At 45.4% G+C, this 26,941-nt stretch overlaps 1 protein-coding gene across 3 annotated transcripts in view; it reads left to right on the plus strand.

Moving 5' to 3' along the window:
- Positions 1-408: 408 nt before the first annotated feature.
- Positions 409-26,941, plus strand: part of LOC147893421 (Small GTP-binding protein) — a 61,305-nt gene continuing 34,772 nt past the window's right edge. For 2 of the 3 annotated variants that reach the window (XM_087386505.1, XM_087386504.1), the window contains exons 1-2: positions 409-849; positions 11,844-12,621. In XM_087386505.1, the coding sequence (XP_087242631.1) occupies positions 532-849; positions 11,844-12,621 (1,096 nt within the window). In that variant the 5' untranslated portion in view covers positions 409-531. Of the gene's footprint in view, positions 850-3,956; positions 4,073-11,843; positions 12,622-26,941 lie in introns of those variants that run through there. The other variant, XM_087386506.1, reaches the window with a different exon arrangement.

Below are 26,941 nucleotides of genomic sequence, written 5' to 3' on the forward strand. Positions count from 1 at the left end.
AAGCTAATCTAGATGCATGTATTTTAGAGGAAGATGCCTCCATTGTTTGCCAGTCAGGAAAGCCAGCTCATGCTTGCGTCGGTTACTAGTCCGCAACCGTCCCGACAGCGCCCAGCCTGAATTATAGCACCAAGTCGTTGTTTAGCTGTGAAGACAACTTGATGGACAACTATGGCAATGTAGAATTTGGGATGCGACAAGCAAGCGGAGCAGAGGGAGAAATGGAGGCCAGAGGAAGGCCGACTAAACACCATGCGATTCGCCATGTGGAGGAAACCCATTCGACTCACGACCAACGGACTGTAAAGCGCGCATAAAAATATGTACCAATCAACAATAAACACGCTAACGACCATGCACGAATCTAAAAATACCGAAAAATACCATAATTTCGCTTCTCCTAAAAATAAAATTAAAATGTAAGATTTGGTTATGCAATCGCTAGCTATTACAGGGTGATGAATGTTGCAAATGTCTTTGTGTTCCTGTTGCTGGTGGAGCGTCCACAGCGCCCTGTGAAGAGAAGCAGCTATGCATTTTCGTCGTGCAAAGAGAATCGAAAAAGTACGGTGCCTTTTGTCATTTTTGTGTTCCGACTGCTCCAGAGATCCCGCGTCTTCGTACTTCCCTTCCACTGTACGGAGGTCATATGCCGCAACCTCGTCGGGTGCTGCACGGTCCCGCGAGAAAGAGATTGATCTCAATGATTACCCGCCCAATCTCATTAGAAACTTTTCGATCATTGCGCATATCGATCATGGCAAGTCCACTTTGGCCGATCGCTTGTTAGAATTGACGGGCACCCTTAAAAAGGGACATGGGCAGCCACAATATCTCGACAAGTTACAGGTTCCCCCCCATCCCCTTTAAATGCACCACAATGACCTGGCAAGCTCTCTCAATTAAGAAAAACACAGGAAAGCTTGACATGCATCCTCCCAAATGTAGGTATTTACGCTTATGCATCACTGCATCTCGGTAACAGATGGCTGTTTTAGGTGTAATTTTAAGCTTCTTGTAAAAGTATTTTACATGGGCCGTTGCTCTGTTGCGTCTTACAAGGGTTTAAGCTCATGCATAGGGCTTAGGGATACACAACATTTGAACTGTCGCAGCGGTGGAATGTGACGAGGGCTCATTTACAAAATATTATTGCCTGTTGGAGACTGGAGTTGGCGAACTCACTTTGGTTTCAACTGAGCTGTCTCCTTGACCTCAAGATGTGATCGTCTTCCTTTCAATCCAATTTTTCTTAGGATTGGCATAATTTTTGTATGTGAGGGTGCAACTGGCTCCCCTCTTTAGTATTTCTGAGTAACCAAACCACTGAGAGCAAACAATGCTGTAAGCTGACTGCCCCTTTAGTATGCAGGCCGTCACCAGGTGGCTTCTCCTTCGCACTGTGCTATGTATTGGGTTCAATGTTTGTTTGCCATTTAGCTGCTGCATTCTCATTCATTGTAGCTAGGGATCGGCATTCTTCCTCTTTGCAGCAATTCATTATTTTGTGTGCATGAAGAAGGTAACCGATGATGGAAATTACTATTCAAACTTGACATGATCTATTACGGCCATGGTTGTGCTAATGGGCATGTTTTTGGATTTATCTAAGAAAGGAGGTACTGATAATGGAAATTATGGCTCAAGATCGATTATGGCCATTGTTGTGCTAATGGGACTGTTTTTAGGTTTATCTAGAAGACACGTATTGCAACAATGTTTTCTATGTCTAGGGTGCGTTGCCCTATTAGCTGTCTTTTCTAAGCTCCTTTTGCTTGGAAATGCTCTTTTGGGAGGAACTAATATGAGATGCTCTAGTCTTCAGTAGCTTGGATGAAGAGAATGGGCTACTTTTGAGTTAGCCTTCCCCTTGAACACTAGCCTTTGTCAAGTTGAGTCTTAATTTCACCTCTTAAAGACTTGCATATAAATGGATGCCAAGTTCAGTATGTATATGTTGTCCTGCATCCACCGTTAGGTCTTTGGCGGGGACATCACATTAATGGATGCCAAGTGTAGTAAAATATGTCAGTATGTATATGTTGTCCTGCATTCACGTTTAGGTCTTTGGCGGGGACATCACATTACCCACCATCTGCCTTAGTTGTGTAAAGGTTTGAAAGAACATACTTTGTCGGTTAGCCGCCATTCCATCTCAGTTTGCGATCTAGATAGCCTCGTGAATTGTGTCCGTCTTCTGGGAGTTGTGCACCGTTGTGCCGCAAGCTTTGTTTGCCAACATGGGTTGTTTCATTGTGCTCTGCACAACTCCCTCACTGCGAGCTGTGGCCTTAGTATATTGTTTTTCGTTCTACTATCGTCGCTCCATTCATTCTAGTCATCTATGTGTGCCTACTTCCTAAAGCTGCTGCCTCAGTATTGTGTATGACCTGCTTCAGTGCAATATCGCTGTATAGCTGCCGCATAGCCCATTCATGCAGCCGTACGCTTTTGCATAATAGCTCGATCTCGTACACGTGCCATTGTCATGCAAATCTGCCATACACTCCAGCCCCTAGCCCATTTGTTGTACGTGCTGTCTGCTTTCGTATTTGCAAGCAGATTCAGTCAATACATTGCGGCATTGCGTCTGTAGGTTTCAAACAGATTTGCAGATTGAGTTTGGAAATTGAGAGTCTGCCATTGTTGTTGTTAGTCCCTGTTCCAGAGACTCTAGGCAGTATGCTGGGAGCTCAGGAAACGGGATGGCCCCTTTAGGCGGCTTCTGTTTCTTCTTTTTCCCTTGATCAGCACCTTTGGTTTTGCTGATTTGTAAGGTGGTTTTTTGTATCAAGCATTAATACAAGTTCGTTTTTTCTGTTGAAGAGAAAAGTTTTTTGAGGCTTTGGCCGCTTTCAGGTATACTCGTTTATAAAATTTGTGGCTTTTGTCTCAAATCTGCTTTTTGTAGACAAACAAGTAGGAATTTGATACCAAGTTTTGCAGGTTCTCTTGCTGACACTAAGCTACTAATGTAGCTTTTTGAGTCTAGTGCAGACTCGGGCAAGTTTTTAAGATATTTGCATTCAATGTGAGTGGAGCAAACTGCAAGCATTTTCTGAAATTTTGTTTGCAGAATATAGGGTCAGTAAGGAGGAGATGCATTTGGCGGTTTGGCACACGAGGACAAGTTGGATGGAACCATCTACTCCTTGTGGAGCTTTATGGTCGAAACTTGTCGATTGCAAAGAATTTAGGGGAATATCTTAGTGGTGATGAACTCTATGTTGGAGATATTGCTCCTGCCACACTGGTGAGAGGTGGACAACAAGCTCTTGGACAGTGAAAAGCAAGACCTTCAGTTCCCACACAAGATCAGACAAGGTGGGTTCACATGATGTTCCAGTCCTAGCTGTGATCTTTATGACAGTCAAGAGATCCATCGTTCCCAAGATCCGTTCATGCAAGACTTCCTAGTGTGCATGGGAGATTCTTGGGACCATGTATTAGGCCAAGAATGAGGCAAGAGTTACTTTCCTGAAGACGGAGCTTGAGAATTGGGAGATGCATGAAGGTGTCAGCATGGCTGATCATCTTACAAAGATTGAGGATCCTTCGGAACAGCTCCTAAATATTGATGGTCATACTTGAGGAGGAACTGATCTCTAGGACTTTCTTTCTCAATGTGTGGCAATGATTGGGCATTTGCTGCACATGACAAGGGCAAAGGCATAATCCAAGTGCTTTTTAGTCAAAGGCTGCTACAAGAAAGCAGTCAAAATAAAGCAAAGGTTGATGCAAGGCAGCCCATGAAGAAAAGGAAATGCCACTACTGTAAAAAGCCTGGTCACTATATAAGTGATACTGGAAGAGACTGGCCAAAGAAAAGAAGAAGGAATTGGGTTCGGCTGTTGGTTCCTCTACTGCTGCTACAAATAATCGTGATGATTCAGCTAACTTTGTGCAAAATGAGTGCGCTTATTTGGTTTGCAGTTATGTCGGATCACATACGCACATCCTTGAATGGGAATAAAAAACTGGTCAGATGGTACTTTGACAGTGGAGCTTCAAAGCACATTGCCTCCAGGAGGGATTTATTCAGGTTTTTGAGTGCTGTCCAGTTTGTAAAAAGGTCAGCTGAGATAATAATTCAGCCTATCAAATTAAAGGTGTGGGTGAAATAACTCTTATTGCTGCTGATGGTACAGATTTGTGCATTTCAGATGTGTTTTTTGTGCCAGGCATAAAGAAAATCCTGCTATCAATTTCCTCTTTTGCAAAGTTTATGCTGTAAATTTTGAGGATAACAGTGATAGAGAGGACTACATGATGGTCTTTTTTGGAACATTTTACCAGAGCTTGTGTCATTTGAGCTCTTTTGAGAAGAGGGAATAGGATGCATGTATGGTTAATGCTGCTGCAAAAACGTGGTATAGTACAGAATATGTCTCGCTAGAGCTGCCACCAAAAGCATGTGTGTGAAGGGTGCATCTGGTAAAATGCACAGGATTGCTGTTTCAATGGATGTGTCAATAAGAGCTGTCAAGAAATTGCAGTTCATTCACAGTGATGTGAATTTGTATGATTGGATATATTCTAGTCTTACAAAGGTATATGTATATACATTCAAAGTGATGTGTGTGGTCCCATGCAGAAACCATCTTTTGGAAAGCATATATATGGCGTAACCTTTATTGATGATTTCTCTTGACTTGTTTGGGTTTACCCTTTGAAAGCAAAGTTGAAGTATTTAAGTATCTTCAGCATTTTGTTGCAATGGCTGACATTGAATCAGGTTCCAAGGTGCAGACCCTCCGTCGGAATAGAGAGGGGAAGTACTTGTTAGATGGATTCAAATCACACTTGGCAGAAAGGGGATAAAGCATTAGTGTACTATGCCATATAGAGGAATGGTGTTGCTGAAAAAGAGAACATGATGGCTTGGGGCCATCATGTGTGCAGTATGCATTCTGGAAAGGTGCCCTACAAAGGTTTTGAAGGCTATCACTCCATTTGAGGCCTGGTATGATAGAAAGCCTAAGGTTAACTATGTCACACTTTTGGTAGCCTTGTTCAAGTTGAGGTGCCTTCATAGATGAGAGGTGATTTAGATGACAAGGCTGTCAAATGCATATTTGTGGGTTACAACAATGGCAGCAAGGGATATGGTCTCTATGATCCATGCAAGTAGAGAATCGAGTTGTTTTTTTGCAGAGGATTCACCTCAGCCATTTGCTGAAATCAGTAGATAGATAACAAGCAACTCACAGGTATCTACTTCCATTTGTCTGAGAAGTCAATGAAGACCAGCCGCTTGTAATGCCTAATGAACAGCATGTTGAGGCGGAAAACCAGTGTCAAAATCAGCCCATGGCAGACCATGAGGGGAGGAAACAGTACAGGAAGAGAGAGCAGCCATGGAACAAGCTAGAACAATTCCATGTTGGCTATTCCATACTTTGCTGGAGAGTAAGCTCTCAGTTTTCCTCTACCCTGTAGGATACGGGCTTGTGCAAGAAATGCTAGAGAGCATGCGTATGTGGCTTGTATGAGCACTCTTAGATGAGCTAGCTTCATTTGAGGAAAGCTCATTTGGGAGAGACTAAAATCAAATCATATAGTCTTCACAAGCGGTTTTAGCTTGAATGAAGAGAAAATGGACTAGTTTTTGATTAGCCTTCTCCTTTAGTGCTAGCCTTTGTCACGGCTGAGTCTGCCCTTCACCTCTAGAGTGCCGGCAGAAACTCAGTACGAAGACCTTTGTATAAATGGAAGCTCAAGTATGTGTGGGTGTGTGGATTTGTTTGTGTGAGAGCATATGCTCATACTATGGTCTACACACACTGTTGAGCTGATCATGTTAGTGGGGGTGTCATAGTAGCTAGGCCCTGCTATGCGTGATGGAGTAAATGGTTTTCAACCTTATGAGTGACTATCATGAGATTGAAAGTGCACTCTGTGTTGTATTTTTAGAGGATGAGTTTGGGCATGTTCCTGGATTCATCTAGATGTATGAGCTAGCTTCATTTGAAGAAGCTCAAGAAGATAAATATTGGCAGGAAGCCATGCAACAGGGGATGAATGTAATTTATAAAAATGGCACATGGGATCTAGTGGATTTGCCCATAGGCATTAAGTAGGTATACAAAGTCAATAGAAAGTCTGACGGCAACATTGACAGGTACAAGGCTAGTCCTGTGGCTAAAGGCTATGGACGGCAGAAGGGCATTGATTTTGAAGAGGATTTTACTCCGAATTTCAGGCTGTCCACTATCAGAGATATAGTTGTATTTGCTGCCTATCATGGATGGAATGTGTATCTATTGGACATTTAGACAGCCTTTTTAAATGGTAATTTCTAGGAAGAAGTTTTTGTGAATCAGGCCATTGGTTTTTGTTGTGTCTGGTCAGGAAACCAAGATGTATAAGCTGAGAAAACTTGATGGTCTCAACAAGCTCCCTGAGCTTGGTATAAGAAGACACATGCCTATTTGGTCAGAACAGTCCAATTTGCCGAGGAAATAATTCGCACTACTATGCACATAAAGAACAGATTCGACTTGCAGATAAGTCAGAAAAACATAGTGTAAAATATATTGTTGCATCAAAAAGGCACTTTAGAGTTCCAGCAGACAGAAGGAACCGAAGGCTGCACCAGAAATTCTGCTTCACGAGCCTGCAGGAGAGGCTTAGGTAGACAGGGTAGGCAGGAAACAATTCGCAGCAGAGGCTGTGAGGAGTGGCTGCTGAATGTAGGAGTGCACAAATGGAGGGGTTATATAGCCGGCCAGAACTGGCTGACTCAGCCAGTCGGTTCAGTCGACCAGTCTGGTTGGCTAGTCGACGGGTACAGACCAGGTCTGTGACACCTGGTTGCTGGCCTATAAAAGGCCCTACTGCTGGGCCTTTGTTGTCCAGTCTTGGACTGCTCGAGGCAGCCTGGGGCAGCTACTAAGGCTGCCACAGTCTGCAGCAGCTTGCTGCAAACAGCAGGGTCTTCAGCCCTTGCTAAATCTAACCCTAAAAAGGCTTCCCTCCCATGTGCCTGCCAAAAACTAGAGCATAATAAAACCTAATACAAAAACCCTGGCAACCCTAATGTGAGCTCACAGGGAGGCGCTGCCCTATTTCAACCCCCTTTCAGTGTCTGGCTGTGGGCCAATACCCACAAGCTGAAGAAGATATTGAAGCTGCTCCTGAGACAATGCCTTCGTCAGGAGATCAGCGACATTCTCCTTTGTTGAATACTGAACAAGATCCATTACCTGCTCCAATCAGCTCGCAGATGAAATGACAGTCCACCTCTATGTGTTTTTGTGCAATTATGGAACGCTGGATTGTGTGCAATTGCAATGCAGCTTTCACTGTCACACTGGATTACTGCAGGGTCATCCTGTGCGTGTCCCCCATCAATAACAACTGTCTGAGTCAGACAGCTTCGCACGATGCCAACCTCGCAGCTCAGTACTCTGATTCTTTTGAAAAGAGTGCCACCGTTTGCTGTTTCTTACTTGACCAGGAAATGAGTCCTGAGCCAAGCAAGCAGCTATATACTGTAGTCGAGTATCAACGTGTCCTCCCCAATCTGAGTTGGCGTATCCTTCCAGCTGAGCCCCTTGGGAGTAGAAGATACCATAATCGTGAGTTCCGTCCGGATACCGGTTAACTCTCAAACCTGCAGACCAATGTGACTGGTGTGGTGATCGTGAAAACCTGCTCAACACGCTGACCGCAAAAGATATGTTTCGGCTTGTGTTGGTGAGATAGAGAAGACATCTCTGAACATAGTGTTGGAAAGGTCACCTCCACATCTATAAGCCCCGATATGAGGAGAGCGTGGGGGAGGGAGACCTAGGGCATGTGCCCAAGAGAAAAGGAGAGAGGGGGCTGCCACATGGGCAGCACCTCACAAGGTCAGGACAGCCAAAGGGGCTGCCACATGGGCAGCAAACAGGCTGCCATGTGGGCAGCACACAGAAGGCTGATAGAGGGACAGCATGGCAGGCCAAAAGGCGCAGCTGTCAGGATCCATGGTCCTGCAAGAGAGGCGCACACGTGGTGGCATGGGCAGGCTGGAGGCACCTGCGTGGTGGGCTGTCTGGCAGGGCAGATGAAGCAGAAGGGCAGGGCAGATCAGCAGATCAGGTCGGCCACATGGAGGCCTGGTGGAGCAGCAAAGGAAGCTGCTAGTAGGCAGGGACATTTCTTTATATAGGGCTGGGCCCTTGCCTTGATTGGAGGGCCAAGGCCCTAGAAGAGTGGGCCAAAGGGGCCCAGTTGGAGAGCCCTTAAAGGGCTGAACCAGCCTAAGGCTGGTCAGCCAGTCTGGTTGGCCAGAATGTGCATGCTGGTCGGTTTTGGTCAGCAGCCCTTGGGGGCTATAAAAGGAGGGCCTCCAGGCCCTCATTCCATATTCTCTGGAGCAGCAAGCAGGAGCAGCAAGGACCAGCACTTGGAGCCTATTCTGGAGGACCAAGAAGGCTGAGGAAGCTGCAGACCTAGCTCAAGGTGCTGCCCACCTAGGCTGATACACAGGCAGTATGGTGGAGAGGATCATTCTGGAGAGAAAGTCTACAGACGCTCGAAAGTGGAGCACGCGGGCTCGAGTCTAGCCAGTAGATAGGAGAAGTACCTTTTGGTAAGATCAGAGGACCACACCATTGGTGGGACTCTGGATCTCTCTGTTGTATTGTGTCCATAGCTTTGGACGGAAATATATTATTTTGGTGGTTTCTGTATTTGTCTGGTTCATTGTCTATTGATGAGTCTGCACATCTATCTGATGCACATGTTTGTGATTCCGCACCCCCCACACACTCTCTGTGAGCTCTTGGGCTATTCTATCAGTCTTATGCTGTGCGTACCCTCTATTGGTCGATTTCTTACACATAGCCTAGCGGGTTTAGAGATCGCTACCTCAGCTAGGCTCTGATTTATATTTACATCTGATTTTGCTCGAGCTCTTGAGCTCCGTAGATCAGTTTAGCACTTAGCAAGGGCCCTAGCGTGCCCATTGCTCCAGCCCATTGAGGCTTGTATGAGATTTTCCTTTTTGCTGTACTTTGTACCTTGTCCCATAGGCCTGCGAGGCCTCCCGGGGACGTTAATACATCTTTCGTTCTTCCTTTCCCTCTCTCTCTCTCTCATGTTGCATATACGTCAAACATGAAATGAGTATTGTCATGGGAGCGCGCTTCCCCATGGAGAGACGAATCAGTGTCAAATTTCTGCATTCATTGCACGCATTTGCATTCTTGAGAAGCTGGGTTGTTACAAATATATTGGTAAGCTGGATGTAGTATAGCCTTCCATTGCGAAGGGTAGTCATGTTGTGTCTCACATGGCTTGCTACCACTATATTCTGGCTGTCTTTTGCAAGTCAATGCTAAAAGATCTCTTGAAGCATTTAGACAGTCGCATTGCTTATATTTTGATTGTGTTGTTTATTCTAAGTGGGATGCATGGCATGAACGTAATTTTGCAAGGGCTAAATGAGGTAAACCCAAAGTTTTTTCGTGACTCTTTATGGGATGATGTTGCCATATTGGCTCAGGTGACAAAGAATATTATCATGATTTTGAGGCTTCTAGATGGGGATGACCCTCACGTAGGAAAGGCATATGAAAGGATGGTAAGTATTCATTGAGAGCTTAGATAGCTTAGATGGTTTGTATCGTTGGAGGAAGGAGGAGTTGAGGGCACTTGCAAGCCTGGTGGACAGATTGGCATGCACCTTTGGAGGCTGTATCATTTGTCTTGGATCCAGAATTGCGAGGGAAAGGGCAAGAAGCTTATTTAAAGGTGGTGCAGGGATGGGAGAATATTAATCTGACTGATCTCAAACACAGATGATCAAAGGCAAGGGCTCTCATATTACATGAGAAAACAAAGGGATGTTTGGTTTAGAGGATGCACAGAAAGACATGTTTAAGATTTTCTCTGTATGTTGGTTGGAGGACCATGGGCAAACGCTCCATTCTTGCAAAAGTGGGTCATTGCTATCTCATCCAGGGAGCCACCTACTTGCCATGCGAAGGCTTATGTAGTTCTTTTAGGAACATTGCATTCAGAAAGAGGAACATGCTTGGTGTTTATAGGCACGATGATCATGAGCATGATAATGATCTTCAGGCTTAGGGAGGAGGAGTATGCTATCATCAGGCCTTTAGGGTTGACATTTGAGGCTACAGGGATGATGGCATGTGCCTCTGATTTTATCAAGTTTGTACTCTTTTTTCCTCCATATATCATGTACTTGAATCGTAAGTATTACCTAGTTTGTACTGAGGGATGAGGGCTCGAGCTGCTTGATTGTGGCTATATATTACGTGGGCCGTCATTGCGGGGGGGCACGGCCTCCCTCTTTTGTGTCTTGCATATTTATATGCTCTATAATCTATAGACTATCATCCAACATCTATGGCATCTTGTCTTGTTATACTTTATAGAGGATGTAGATTTTCTATCAAATGAAGTTGAAATATTGATTCTAGATTCTGTATTGACCTTTGTCATGAGTCACGACTCGTTGGTGCTAGTTTAAATGTCTAATGGAAAGCTGTAAATATGTTTTAAATGTTCTGCTATATTTCTATCATGTGATGGTGTGTCATGTGCTATGGCCTTTTTGTTCCCATTTCGGCATTTGAAACTCTCAGAACGTTCCTGTGCCGGCATTTAATGTTCCTGGAACGTTCCCATTCCCTAGTAAGTATAGTCTACACGCTGCTTTAATGGCATCGAATGGGACTAGACATCTGCAAATAGGGTGATGCTTGCAATTGACGGACATTGGCAATTGACGATCTCTGGATGCAAAAGCTGAGAAGCATGCAATTGATGCTTGCAATTGACACGCTTCATTGTTAATCTTTGAACTTGACTAAGGGAGCCCTTGTGCATGCAGCTGTATGCTCACCATGTATTTCATCTTTAGCTCTGTGAAGTTGTGGATGCTAGTTCGTTCCGTTGTGGATGCTAGTTCGTGGACACGATCCATGCTTGTGCATTTTGGATGCCAATTGTTTGTGCGCGTCAAGGAGGTTGACCCATTCCATGATCCTCCCTCCGTGCCTAACTTGCGCACTATCCAATGGATTGGCTGGCTGCTGTCGTAGGAATCGTGGCTCTTGCACATAACCATTTTAAATATGGAGCGCACAATAGGGATTTTGCATAAGTTGGTTAACTCAAAATTAGGTGTTAATACATGGCTTCGAAAAGCTTTCATAAACCTAGAAGTGATTTTCTTACAAGACAAAGCTTTCGGTAGTTGAAGAAACAGCCTTACAAATGTAGAAATTTGATTTTCATCTAATACAGGGTAGTTTGACTCAATTTTAACAGCATTTTGAATGTCATTGTTAAAATTACTACATTATTTCTCAGAGATTACTCGTAGCATTTTTGGTTCATACTTCATTGCGCTTCATAGGACGAATCATAGGATCACAGGCTTCCTTGCCTCTTTTTCCTAAGAAGTGATTTTCTTAGAATGAAACTTGAATGCCAGATTGCAAGGAAAACCATAATTGTCCTGTCTAACTAGAAGTCCTTAATCCAAGTCGTGAAGAAAGGAACCTTTTGGGCCATTTGCATCAATATGGGGCTTGGACGTACTGCCATTCTCTAAGCTCGTTCTCCTTGAACATTCTCTTAGCCTTTTGTACTAAACATAATCTGCTTATTTCATCTTTACGTTTTTCCATCACGATCAATCATAACGGACAATTGGATAGATTTCCAGGATAAATCTTTAGGGGGCAAGACAGTTATTTCATACTTATCTTCTGCATTTTTAGTTTCTGTGGCATGTGTCTGTGATGCTTTTAAATGACATTACTTTAATGATAGTGTTCTGCCTTATTGTCACAATTAACTGTTCTTCTGATGTGGATGCACAGGTGGAAAGGGAAAGAGGCATCACTGTGAAAGCACAAACAGCAACTATGTTCTACAGATACAAGAGTTCAACTGCTGTTCAGGATGAGATTAACAATGCTGTTGGTTCATCGTTGGTCTGTGATGAGAGATCATATTTATTGAACCTCATAGATACACCAGGGCATGTGGATTTTAGCTATGAGGTTTCAAGGTCTCTTGCTGCATGCCAGGGAGTTCTACTAGTAGTTGATGCAGCACAAGGTGTTCAGGCACAGACAGTCGCGAACTTTTACCTTGCTTTTGAGTCTGAATTAACGATTATCCCTGTGATAAATAAGATTGACCAAGCCAATGCTGACCCTGGAAGGGTCAAGAACCAACTTAAGTCTTTGTTTGATCTTGATCCCAATGATGCTCTTCTTACATCGGCAAAGACAGGGGAAGGGCTTTTACAGGTCTTGCCAGCAGTAGTAGAACGGATACCCCCCCCTAGAGGCCTAATTTGTTCTCCTTTGCGAACGTTGTTATTAGACTCATATTATGATGAATACAAAGGTGTTATTTGCCATGTTGCTGTAGTTGATGGCATGTTACGGAAGGGTGACAAAATAGCTTCAGCTTCAACAGGGCAAATATATGAGATTATGGATGCTGGGATAATGCATCCTGAATTGACACCAACAGGGCTGCTATTGACTGGTCAAGTAGGATATATCGTTACGGGAATGCGATCTACACGAGAAGCAAGAGTTGGTGACACTTTGCATCAAGCACACGTCAAGGTTGAACCTTTAACTGGTAAGACAATAGTATGGTTGATAGTCGGTGAAGGCCCTAGATTCTGATTATTACTGGTCAGTCTGTCAAAGTTTGCAATGTGTTTGTGACTGATGTCTGCTTGCTTCTTTTCTGGAAACCCAGGACAGTCGTATCTTGCCAGTAGAGGATCATAGGTGGTGTCTCTGTCACTTTTAAATAAGAGAGTTTAAAGGGTCTAGATATTACCAAGAGGACACATCTTCACAGAAAGTTTCACATAGGTTGTGCTTCTTCTTGATGCTCTTGTGCTTTGCATTTGGCAAATCAAATGCTTGATAAACAGCCATAATGCTGTTACCTATGTGAAATTGTAACTTGCTATAACTGTGTTATCTCCTGATGCTGTTTATTGTAATAGTTGACAGAAAGCATTGAGGATGACGCACATGTGATCTTGCATGCTGAAGTATAGGCAGCTTTGAACAAACCTGCTTTGTGCTTAATATTCTTTCCACTTATGAATAAGTAAAATAAACACAATGTGCTTGTCTCAAACCTTAACTTCGCATTTTGTGCATGAGGGAGCTAGGGGCCTGAATCTCTTTGAGTGATACTTACATGCTTTTGACAAAATCACGATGTGTTGGTATTTTTGGGGTCACCTCCCCACCTGTGACCCCCCAAGGAGGAGGACTTGGGGAAGGTGGTAGACCATAAGCCTAGAAGAAATGCCATGTGGGTTGTTAGAAGACTGCAACAGTGGCGGCAGCAGCCTGGAGCAGAGGAGACCTTGCAGGGACAGCCAAACTGTGGTTGTCTAGGCCAAGTCAGATGGCTGTTGAAACCTTTACCAGTACCAAGATCAGCCTGCTGGAGCAAATCGTTGGAACTCTGGAGCTCCCGGAAGGGCTGGAAACCCTAATCGCAGCAGGTTCAGGCGGCTGGAACAGAAATTGCAGCAGAATCTCTCTCGTACGAACACTCACACGTGCGATTGTTGCAAGATTATGAAGCTGGAACAAATTGCAATTTGGTCTGGAAGGAGAAGGCACAATTCGCAGCAGTAGAAACAACTCTAGGAGGGGGAGAGGGAGAACAGAATACAGCACTAGGGCCCAAAAATAAGGGCTGGACCCCCCCGAAGGTCTTTATTGCAATAGAAAATACTTTGTACAATTGGCTCTAAAAAGAGCATGAACTGAGTACAATTCTGAATACATCTTGGAGGCCTGAGGCCTTTCTTTTATAGACTTGGCCTAGCAAAAACCTAGGGCATGCTTTAAAAAAGATACTTTTACATAAAAGCCAAGCTTTTAGGCTTTTCTTCCTAAATTGGAGGCTTTAGGTGCCTTTTTAGTGTTGTGGGCCCTCTTTTTAAAGAGGCGCCCCCTTGTCCTTGCTTTAGAGCCTTGTGGGATCTGCTTTTTGTGCTTTTCTCCCCAATCTTGGGTCCTTTTTGCACTCTCTTGGGTCCTACACATTGCACAAACAAATTCCAACACTTTAACCCATAGAGGTTAGCGAGACTAATCCTAGTCCCTTGTGGGCATCCCCATAGTTCTCTTTTACCAATGCAAAGCAAATTTAAAACAATAAAACTTATTCTTAGTTAACCAAAGTCAACATTCTTTGACCGAAGTCAATTTCTGATATAGATTATACTTTCTTTATTGAGAGAAGTACCAAATGGTGATAGTTGTGAACACATCTGCAGCACCTGTGCAGCAAACAGGTGCAGTCTGGAGCAGATGGCCGGTTGGGGCAAACCTGCAGCAGACAGGTGCAGGGTACAGAGTTGCCACATGGCAGCAGGGCGCAATGATTGAGCAGACTTATGTCTGCAGAGCTTGGTCAGACCAGTCTGCAGACTGGTCTGGCATTTTCCAAGGGCTTCCAAGCCCTATATAAAAGCCCAAGGTGGGCAGTGCTCATTCACTGTTCAGGTGCCTTAGTTTGGGCTGTCTACACAGCAGCAGGAAGGTCCAGAACACCAACGGTATTTCCTCATGCCAGGCTGCCTACACAGCAGCAAGAAGGACATGATTAAAAGGAGACTTGTGCCTCACCATTGGCTGCAGATCAGAAGCAGCTGTCCGCTGGAGCAGCAAGAAGGTGCGTTTGCAAGGCATCATTTCGCAGCCAACTGGAGCTCTAGGAGAGCATGCAAGTTGACAATGTTTTGAAGGTGCCACAAGGAGGTAGGATAGCAGTCTTGTAGTCACAGGGGTCCATATCTAGGCAATACCTTGCTGCTAGATGGTGGCACACTGTGCACACCTTTTGTACAAGGTCTTGGTACACATATATATTTACTATTTCTATACTCTTGAGCACAATTCAATTAGTCTAATTTGAAGTCTTCCATTGCCTTGCACGTGTTTGATGCAGCCCGGGGTGACTCTTCCATTCCCTTAAAAAATTTCAGCTTATCCTTCCATGGTTTGCAGCTTCTCCTTCGTTCTGGTGCCTCTTTCTTTTATTCGTCTTGCACTTTCCATTCCTTTCTCCATTCCTCTTGCACTTTCTCTTGTTTTTAAACCTCAGATAGAACCTTGTCAATGTGGGCTTTCTGCCCCATTAGTGGCTTCCAAACGGTCAAATTTTCCAACTTAAGTAAAGCACTTTTGAATTGTGTTGAAGCATCAATATGGTTTTACTTGTTGCCCTGGTCTGGACAGTGTTGGCAACGGCAAGGCAAGAACACTAGGAACAATGTACAGGGGTTAGTGGCGTATGGCGTACGGATGTTTGCTTTGAGAATGAATTATATGCTGTATGGGTTGTACGGACACACGTGGTGGGTTGTACGGTCAAAGAATATGGGCTTATATCCTATTTGTAGAAGCCACTCTGGTGGGGGGGCCTGGAGAAAAGGGGGGGTTTGGGGTGGGGAGGGGGGGGGTTTGTGGGGAGAAGGGGGAAAAGAGAGAGCGAGAAGTGAGTTGGAGGTGGGAGGGGCAAGGGGGGCTGTGTGGATGTGGCTGGGGGGGGGGGGGGGGGGAGAGAGAGAGAGAGATTAATGTCCACGGTAGGCCTCATGGGCCTATGGGACAAAGTACACAGAAAAATGAACTCATACAAGCCTCAGTGAGCTGAAGCAAAGGGCACGCTAGGACTCTTGCTGAGTACTAATCTATGCTAACAAAGTCATAATCATGAATAGATATAGTCAACTGCAACTACATAGTGGGCCAGATCAATCTATCCAGGAACAAACTGAAAAACAAGTCAATCTCGGCACTAAGACTCAGAACAGAATCAGAAACTGAAGCCTGGTACAGTGATGGCTCTCTCGTGGGCTGCGAAGATGTCTTGTATCTATCTGTCAAGCTGTCTCGTGCTGCGGTGGGGGACGCGGTCTCCTCGCTCTCTGGACTCTCTGAGCTATGTCCAGAGTGACCCCTCGTCTCTGTCGGTCCCCCCTCAGGAAAGCTGTGATAGGTCGGACCTCAATAGAGTGTACTCTGGGGACTCTTTGTCGCGCATGTGGTCTCTGCGCTCCTCTCTCGATGGTACTGTGGCGGCTGCTCATCTAGACTACTCTCATGTCGGCTAGCTCCTCCTCCACTCCACTGTGTCCTGGGGCTGACTCAAATGTATAGAAGTTTGTGACGCGTTGCTGTGCCGGGTCATCCTCTATATCCTGTGGTGGTCTGGCCATCCCTTGCTGCTCTCTGATGTGTTGCAGAAGTGTCTCCCTGTGCCGACGAATCTCCATCAGATAAAGCTCGATACAAATCTGGTCATGGAAATGGATCAGTCGTGACAAAGGGCCGAGAAAAGGGATAGCAAATGGGCAAGAATTTGATCAGGCTTGCAAGGCGTACAGAAAGCTTGCGGCTCTGTAAACTTGAAACATAGTCTGAGTAATTGCTCTTAAAAGCCGTAAACTTTCAATCCTTGATCATCTTCACACTTGGAGACCCGATTCTTGTCAATACTGGTCAATTTGATAGGTCTATGCTGGTCATGTCCAAGATACAAACATGTGATTGTTGATATGAAGTTCTACATCCATTGTGGGTGCTATTGATGTTAAAGGCAAATATCATAGGAGCTAGTCCATATCATACATGATGGAGTCAATGGTTTATTGTCTTGGGCTTGTGGTGAATTTGTGCATAACCCTGTGGATAAGTACTAGTGTATATTTGGATGCCGGCGCCTCCTAGTAGAGACAGTGGTAGCGTCCCTGGATCTTGTAGTAGGTAGGGCAAACACAAAGAAAATGCTTCTCTGTCTCAACTGACCCCAACGTACATAGCGTGCATACCTGCGGCTCTTTGGATATACCTGCTGCTCTCCCTGCCTCAATCCTCAGTTGATGGGATGAAACCCGCATCTGACCAATGGCAATCCTCAGTGCATGGGGGACTTCTCTGTCCTCGAGATACTGGGGTTTGATGATGAATCCCTTCTCTGATACTCTTAGGAGGTGGTCACGATAAAATTGGGTCTTGGTAGGGAGCTCCTGGTCCTCCCCCCAAATCGGGGATGTATGAAGCTGGAGGAGGTCTAACCGTATGATACGGTTGATCTCATCTTGGTGGAGGAGGTCTAACCGTATGATACAGTTGATCTCATCTCGTGCATACCATGTGTCTGCCTCGCTCTCTGCTAGTCGTTTGGATGACTCTAGGGCCAACCTTGGAAGTCTCCAGTGGGGTAAGTCCTAGCCCCTGTGAATGAAAGTCACTGTCTAAAAGATGGCATCAACCTGGAGAGGTGTCATGGCGAACTCTGCCTGTACTATCTCATGTGGGATTGAGGGCTTACATCGGATCATCTTGGATCCCATCGTCCCTTGTAGCCGCTTGAAGCCCCTCCACCCTCGGAAGGTCGCATCCCCAGAATGGTGTTGCATACATGGCAGTCCGTCGCACCAGTGTGTCAAAAAGCCAACCCTTCGTCAGTGGATCCTAGAAGTGTGCCTGGAAGCATTGTCGCTCTAGTCTAGCCAAAGCACTTTGCCCTTGTGTGAGCTGTGTCTGGGCTGCATGGGTCATCGTGAAGATGGGTCCTGTGAAGATTGCTCCCAAATATGTGTATGATTGCACTATCTCCACTGGCTCGCCACGATAGGTGAAACTAAGTCAACGAATCACTGCTCGTGAGGTGTTGAAGATCATAACCTTAGTTTCCCAAGGTTGACCGTCAGGTCTCTCTCTCTGCAAAACACCTCTAATTCTCTCTGCAGCCCCTCTGCCGAAGAGGATATAAGGACTATATCATCAGCATATAGCAATATCTGTATGAGGAGATCACCTAGTAATGATCCCTCGCCCCTTAGGCAATCTATGAAAGATGTGATCTCATCGATGTAGAGTCCAAAGAGAGTCGGTGAGAGAGGGCAGCCCTGCTTTACCCCAATGGTGCTCTCGACCCAATTTGATAGACCGCCAGGAGCACGGATCCTACCTCTGACTGACTCATAGGCTCATCACACCCCAGATCAACGTCTGTGGAATCTGCATCTCCTGATCATGCGGGATAGTGGGACACGTTCGAAAGCCTTACGAAAGTCTACAAAACATTCTAGACTTTCTGATGTCTAAACCTCGCCTCCTCAATGACAGCCCTCAGAGTGAAAATGTGGTCTAGAGTAGAGTGCTGCCTCTTGAATCTTGCCTACCTTAGTGTTCGCTGCCCCCGTGCCTTTGTATGGCTGCTGATCTCCCTCTCTAGTACCGATCCATAGATCTTGGCCAATGTGGCCAATCATGAGGGTGTGATAGTTCCTGGTGTCCTTGAGGTCTCCTGCTTTGTGTATTGATACAATAGTGTTGGTGCTCCATGCTGGTGGGAAGCCGTGACAAAGTGGTGGGAAGCCGTGACAAATTGCAAGGTTAAACATATGTGCAAGAATTGGTGCTAGAACTTCCTGCCCATGTGCGAAGTGTTTTGTGTGAAGGCCCTCATGATCCTGTGCTTTTTGGTTGTGGAGCCGGCGAAGTGAAGCCTACACAGTTTGCGTAGTGAATAGATGACAGGTAGTGGGCTTGGGCACAGAGGACATGTGTGGCGGTGTTTCGCGGGAGGCCTCGCAAGCCTATGGGACAAAGTGCGGAAAACACGAAAAGGGAAAAAAACTCATACAAGTCACAAAGGGCTGGAGCAAAGGGCGCGCTAAGGCCCTTGCTTAGTACTATACTATGCTGAAATAAAAAGGAGCTCAGTAGCTCAAGCAAAATAGAAGAAAACAGGTCGTATCATATCATGTCATGGAGGTGGAGGAGGTCCAACCGTATGATATGATTGATCTCATCTCGTGAGATCATCTCGAGTGGTGCATCCAGACTGTACTGAAAAGGGGGAAGTCTATCCATCTGAATGCCGTGGCTACCAAACCACGTGGATATCTGTGCCGTTTCAACACCGCTCTCTGCTAGTTGCCTGGAGGACTTAATGCTAGCCTCGGTAATCTCCACTTGGGAAAGGCCCAGACTTTGTCGAGGAACATCACTGCCTTTTAGATGGCATCAACCTGGGGGGGGGAGAGAGAGAGAGAGAGAGAGAGAGAGAGATTTTAACGTCCACGGGAGGCCTCGCGGGCCTATGGGACAAAGTACATAGAAACACGAACTCATACAAGCCTCAATGGGTTGAAGCAAAGGGCACGCTAGGACCCTTGCTGAGTACTAATCTATGCTAACAAAGTCATAATCATGAATGGAAATAGTCAACTGCAACTGCATAGTGGGCTAGATCAATCTATCCAGTATCAGGAACAAATTGAAAAACAAGTCAGTCTCGGCACTTGGACTTAGAACAGAATCAGAAACTGAAGCCTGGTACAGTGATGGCTCTTTGGTGGGCTACGAAGATGTCTCGTATCTGTGTCTGTTGAGCTGTCTCGCGGTGCGGTGGGGGACACGGTCTCCTTGCTCTCTGGACTCTTTGAGCTATGTCCAGAGTGACCCCTCATCTGTGTTGGTCCCCCCCGAGGAAAGCTGTGATAGGTCGGCGGACCTCAATAGAGTGTACTTTGGGGACTCTCTGTCATGCATGTGGTCTCCCCTCTCTTGATGGTTTTGTGGCAGCTGCTCATCTAGACTGCTCTCATGTCGGCTAGCTCCTCCTCCTCCACTCCACTGTGTCCTGGGGCTGACTCAAATGTATAGAAGTCTGTGACGCATTGCTGTGCCCGGTCATCCTCTATATCTTGTGGTGGTATGGCCATCCCCTGCTGCTTCTGATCTGTCACAGAATTGTCTCCCTGTGTCACGAGGGCGTGATTTTTTGGCGCATGCATGTTGTCTTGGCCAGGACTTTGGGAAAAGAAGGGGTGCGGGTTACTCTATGTGCTAGAACCCCTAGCATTATTGCTTTGGGGTCAAATGAAAGGTCTAGGGCCAAGAGGGGCCCAATGAACCTTAGAGTTAAGGTTGGCCATTGGTGGGCTTTTAAAAAGGCCCCACCAGAGGGGGCCTAGGGGCAAATGAGGCCCTTGGGGGCAACCCAAGGCATGGGCTGCCACGTGGCATGCATGCCTTCCTAGAAGGGAAGACCTTGGAAGGTTTGAGAGGGGAAAATGGCGCACGTAAGTTCACGGGAGGCACTTGTAGAGAGACGATGGGATCTCGCGGGTGGTGGATAGCTACACATGATGGATGGCTGTGGTCGTGAGGCTGTATGGAACACCTTTTTCTACTGTCGTACGGCTGTACGGGTCATTGATTGCTGCTGGTATGGAGAGGTACGACTGTTGGTACAGGCCGACGTACACAGCATTCGTTGCTGCTAAAGGTGTACGGCTGTGTACGGACTGTGGCATGACCATCTATGCTTGAAAGTACAGGCGTTGCAGGTACGGTCACCTACGTTTGTGTGTACGGACTGCTAGCAGAATACAGGATAGAGAGCAAAGGCTGTACGGACTGCTAATTACGGGCTGATGCACGTGGCTGTATGGTCAGCTGCTGACAAGCTGGAATGGACACTGTACGGTCTCTGTCGTGAGGAGCTGTTTGAGCTTTTCACAGGCTGTTTAAAGGGAGACTGCCTGCAAGGCAACGTGGCAGCAGCTAACTGCTGTTTTGAATGCTTTAGCTCATGTATTAGCTCAATACTTTGTGTTCAGGCTGAAGAAGAAATCACTCATGCTTTGTTGTGTTTGCCATTTGCATGGACTGTTTTGGAGAAGCCCGGTTGGCAGGAGGATTCCAAGTGAATGCTTGCAGTTCAAGATTGATCTCAGATGCTATGGGTAGTTTATTTATGTTTTCACCCAATGCTTGGATAATCCAGTAAGCCAGTGGACGCTAGGGTGGGGGAAGTTGTTAATTCCCGTGTGGGTTGTCAGAGAACCAATTCCAAGCCACATGCTGGTGTATGACCAGAGATGGATGCTCATTGTCTCATTGGGGTGTAAGGTGTAGGCCATCTCATAGGCTATCTATAGATGCCACTTATACCTTGGTAATGTGCCTTGTAGGCTTAGTTATAGTTAGTTAGGACTATTGGTACTGTTAGTTTATGTACCATCTAGGTCAGTTAGGACACTTAGTCTAGTTAGGGCATTTAGCCCTGGGGTTTTGTTATGTTGGCTCTTCCTTGAGCCTCCACACTTCAGTTTTTGCAGCAATCTATTACAGCATCTCGTTTTTCTCCTTGTTGCTTCCATTGCTTCCAACACCCAACAGTGGTATCAGAGGAGGTCGGGAATCCATTCCCTCAGCCCTTGACAGCTTTCCCAAGCTGTTTGGCAGCCTCCTGAGACCTCATTCCTGCTGGTTTTACTGGTTTCTACACACCCGTGAGTGTTTGAAGCCTCTCCAAGCACTTCTGTTGCGAAAACCCTGATCTTGAAGTGAGAAGATCGCATTTTGGAGCATCCACCGCGAAGGGAGCTGCATTTTGAGGCGAAGGGAGCTGTTTTTTCTCAGAAATCACTTCACACGTGTGGCGGCTACCTGCTGTACGGAATCTGTATAATTGTACGGTTCATTTAATTCACACGTGTGACTGCAGTTTGCTGTTTGGCGACTGTATGGCCATCCGTACAGTCTGTACAGGCTGTACGGACTTGCTGCATCTGCATTTAATGCTTCGAAAGGTTGTTTGAACCTACCTCGAAGTGCATGCCAGCTAGTTTGAATACTTCTCAGCATTTTGAAGCTGTTTCGGAGTGCGTGCCAGCATTTCGGAGCTGCCTCGAGCTGCGTGCCGGCTGTTGAAGCCATTTGGAGTGTGTTGAAGTGATCTGGAGTTCACTCCGTGAGCCCATTCTTCCCGATTTGGCATCCCTTTGCCTTGGGCTGCAAGTTGTCCTCCATTGGATCTCTTTCTCTCCATTTCTAAGTGCTCTTCTCCTCGTGGGAGCACTTTCTTTTGCTGTAATTCTCATTTCCAACCCTCATTTGCTCGTATTCAGAGCCTTTCATTGCTGTCCTTTCGGGCTACATCATTGGGTAAGCCGTTGTTGCATTGGCTCTTTCCAATTTCTGCTTCATTTGCATTTTGGAAAGGCCTCGTGTTGCCTTGGACGGCCTCGTGTTGCCTTTGGGGATTTTTTTTGCAACAGGTACATCGTGGGACAACAGAGTCTCTTGCAGGCATAAGCTTTGAAGCTTGGGCATATTTTTGTTACTTGATTATGAGAGGTTGCCTTTCTCTCATTTGCTTTGCCCGTTGGTGCATTTGTCTTGTATTTCAGCACCATGTCTGGTGGCAAAGATGATTTGTTTGGGATGATTGGGGTTGATGACAAGCTTGATGGCACCAATTATCCCATGTGGTCATACATGATGGGACATTGGCTTTTTCCAAATTTTGCTTCATTTGCATTTTGGAAAGGCCTCGTGTTGCCTTGGATGGCCTCGTGTTGCCTTTGGGGATTTTTCTTGCAACAGGTACACCCTGGGATAGTAGAGTCTCTTGTAGGCATAAGCTTTGACACTTGGGCATATTGACACGTCCCAGCACTCCTGAAACCTCTGATCTGCAAGCAAACACAAGAACACACCAACGTGAGGAAACTGAGCAGGCTGCTCACCACCCAACCATGACATCTACGGGATGTGATCCCGAATCAAGAGATGTCCCCTTCGAGCCACGAGCTGAGCTACTGGCACGAACTCCCAACCAGATCCTAACTAGCCTGGTGTCCCATACCACCAGGTGGCGCTGTGAAGCCTGGGATCTGCTGTTGGGCCTTGGGCTACGCTATGATGCAGGCGCGTGTCCGCGACTCAATCCAGGATCAGACCTAGCACTTGGGAACGAACTTTGCTCCCATCGGCTCCCTGAGAACTGAACCTTTGGGCCCCTTATATAGACTCGGGCCCCAAGCGCCAAAAACAGCAAAGACCTCTAACTGGTTCGTACCCTTGCCACTCAACCCGAGAATCAAGCCTGCCTAGCTCTAAGCCTCCCCAGGCTACCTGAACTAGTCTTGTGTACCCAGTACACGTCGGATACCAATCCGTGCACATGACATACTTCACCTCCTCTAAGAACTCACTCCTGAGTTCGCTAAAAAACCCGAGAATGTCCTTTGGAGGTTCTGTAATGTCTCCCATGTTGCATCCTCCTCAACACGATCCTTCCACTTGATCTTGTATTCCGTGATAGTTCTATTACGAATCTATCTTTCACGAAATTCAAGAATACACTGAGGTTTGTGTGGAATAAAAGTCAAATCTGTAACTTCTATTATTTCTTGAGAAGAAACAAGTTGATCATCCGCACCCAATACTTCTTTCAGTCTATTGACATGAAATACTGGATGTACTTTAACATCAGGAGGCAATTCTAGTCGATATGCAAGTGGTCCAATTCTTTTAATGACCTTGAATGGACCACAGTATCTAGGGGATAACTTTGGAACGAAATCAGTACTTAGGCTCTTGGATTCCTTGGGAATTCGCAAATATACCATTGTTCCTTCAGAGAACTCTCTAGGTGAACGATGTCTATTAGCATAAAATCCCCGATCTTAGGCACTTCTAATCGACTCCTTGGCAAACTGCAACATTTCCTGCATGTCTAGCAAGAAGGTCTTTGCAGCATCAGTTTGGATTCCTTTTAACCCAACCATAATTGGTGACTTAGGTTGAAACCCGTACATAAGCATAAAAGGACTGTAACTAGTACTCGAATGCTTTGCATTGTTATAAGCAAATTCTATCATAGGTAGATAATCTTCCCATGAAGACTGTCTCTTAGAAACATATGCCCGAAGCATATCTTCAACCAATTGGTTGACCTTCTCTATACTGCCATCGGATTGTGCATGATCTGAGCAACTCATACTTAGAGTAGATTCTAACTTCTCAAAAAGAAGTGTCCAAAAGTTACTTGTAAACTTTGAGTCCCTGTCATTGACTATGTCAGAGGGCAAACCATATAGCTTAAACAAGTGGTCCACAAACTCGTGAGCCAGCTGAACAGCTGAAATAGTTGTTCTAGTAGGTAAGAATCGAGCCATTTTTGTTAGACAGTCGACTATGACCCAAATGGAGTCATGACCCTTGGGCGTTCTAGGTAAACCAGTAGTAAAATCCATGGAAATACTTTCCCATTTAGTACCTGGAATTTGCAATGATTGTAATAAACCCGCGCTTCTAAGGCGTTCTACCTTAGTAACCTGACAAACCCGGCAACCTACCACAGTTTTCAATAAATGCACGTATTTTAGGCCAATAAAAGGTATGCTTCACAAGAGACAGAGTCCGATGTATACGCGGATGTCTAGCACTAGGAGCATCATGACGCTCCCAGAGAATCTTGGATCGAAGTTTCAGAACATCTGGCACACAAATCTTTCCATTCCGGAAGAGCAAGCCATTCCTAATCATCCATTGACCTCCCGCCACCTGTATCGTAGGGGGCACAATCCCTGAGTCTTGGTCAACCATGGAGCTCCCATGTTGGACTTTCTGCCAATAAGAACTGAAATGACTCAGTTGCACAAAGCCCTCTTAAGGATTGAAATAGGTCTGAGGATATTTGCGTAAATTACATAGCATTTATAAACTTGACTCGACTTAAGGCATCCGCCACACTATTCAACGAACCCTTGCGATAACGTATTTCAAAATCAAAATCTTGCATTAATTCCGCCCATCTAGCTTTCGGTCCCCTCAATTCAGACGCATCACACACATACTTGATTGACTGATGATCGATCAATACAAGAAACTTCGAACCATACAAGTAATGTCTCCAAATCTTCAGTGCATACATGACTGCATAGAGTTCTTTTTCTAGTGTGGGCGAGTGATATTGGGTGTCGTCTAGCTTCTTACTCTCAAAAGCTACAGGTCTGCCCTCTTGGAATAAAGCTGCCCCGATCGCAAAATCACTCGCATCGGCCTCTAAAACATAAGGCCGGGTAGGATCAGGTAATGGAAGAACGGGTGCTTCCTTGATAGTTTCAAAAGCCTTGTTCAATGCATCATTCCAAGAGATCGGCTGGGTAGACCTGTGTTCACGACCTTTTAATATGTTTGTCAGGGGTGCCGTGATGTGTGAATAATCACGCACAGACTTTCGTAGAAATACCGTAAATCCTAGGAAAGAACGAAGTTGTTTCACGGTCTGAGGGATAGGCCATTCTAAAACCTTCTGGATACGATCCAGATCAATGCTAGTACCTTCAGAAGAAATCTTGTGTCCTAAATAAATGATCTCCTTCATAAAGAAGTCACATTTTTACTCATCTTGGCATAGAGCTTATGCTGTCTTAGAATAACTAAGACAATCCGGAGGTGTCCTATGTGATCCTCTAGCGTTCGGCTATATACCAAGATGTCATCTAAGAACACTACAACGAATGTGCCCAAAAAATCTCGGGACAAATCGTTCATCATTTATTGGAAGGTGGCAAGAGCATTGGTCAAACCAAAAGGTAATACAAGAAACTCGTAGTGGCCATACCTAGTTTGGAATGCGGTTCTATCTATGTGTTTAGCATAGATACGGATTTGCGTTCGCAAATCAATCTTAGTGAAATACTTCGCTCTGGCCAAACGGTCTATTAGATCATCGGAACGAGGTAGAGGGTATCGATTCTTAATTGTCACTTTATTCAATTGTTTATAATCTATACATATTCTCCATGTAGAATCTTTCTTCTTTCTTAAGAGGACATGTGCTCCCCAAGGTGATTTACTTGGGCGAATATAGCCCATATTCAAATAATCCTGTAGCTGTGAAGCTAACTCATCCTCCTCAAGCTGGTTCATCCTATAAGGTGGAACTCTAATAGGTTGAATCCCAGGTACTAAGTCTATGCGATGATCTACTGCCCGTTCTGGAGGTAAACCTTCCGGCAGTTGAGCAGGGAATACATCCATGAAATCATCTAACAACGTTCTCAATTCACGGTGTTCAAACGCACTTAAATCATTCTTGTTATTAACAGAGACAACAAATGAAGAAAGCGGAATCAAAACACACTGATAGACATCATAATGAGAAGTGTTTAATATATTCCGAAGCTGCATCGCAGATACAATAGGTCCCTGAGAAGAGGGAATATTATCACACTGAATACAAAATTTATCTAAAAAAGAAAGAGTATGTTCCTTCCATCCAATCCGAATATCATGGGTTTTAAACCACTCTATTCCGATTAACAAGTCCACATGCTCCAAGTGCATGACATAGCATGTAAGAGCCACTGTGTATTCTTGAATCCGGATAGAAAGCGCTTCAATCTTGCGATTCCAAAACTGCTTCCCAGCTGGAAGCTGCACCTCATAGGTGTGATCGCTAGGTATCGTGGACAGCCCCATCTTCTGCACAAGTTTGTAATTAACAAAGTTGTGAGAGCTGCTCGGGTCAAAGAGAATGTGAACTCTTTGGTCCCTAACTTCTCCATAAACTCGGAAAAGATCATGGAACGAAGTATTAAAAGTGCAATTACAAGAAAGTGGGCAGGTAATGACATTAACATAAATACCTGTCATCGAAGCTTGATTAGCTCCCTTAGCTTTGGTACCCAAACCCGCGTGGAGCTTCGATCCCGGCACTTGCTTGTGGTTCTTGCGCTTAGGACAATCATTTTTAGTGTGGCCCCGCTCCGTAGATGAAGCAACGTCCCTCTTTTAGCTTCAAGGTATGAAGGAAACGAGCACGACCATTCTTCGCCTGAGTCAAATGTTTCTTGGAGGCATTGTCTATAGACTTCGTCTCCCTGGTACCAGTGGTAGACTGGAAGAACTTCCTCTTGTTCTTTCCACTCGTGTCGGCAACTGTGATTCCCTTTGCACTGGCCATGGTATCATAAATACGCGTGTAATTCATGGCCTCTTGCAACGTGGTACACTTGTTGTTCTTGATCTGTAACTTGTAGGAGTCAGGCAAACCATCCACAAAGAAACCTAACAAGGTCATTGGATCCATCTTTGTAGCT

Source organism: Dipteris shenzhenensis, chromosome 15 (assembly GCF_047967505.1).
Source record: "Dipteris shenzhenensis isolate YYH24624 ecotype China chromosome 15, Dip_SZ_1.0, whole genome shotgun sequence".
NCBI lineage: Eukaryota > Viridiplantae > Streptophyta > Polypodiopsida > Gleicheniales > Dipteridaceae > Dipteris > Dipteris shenzhenensis.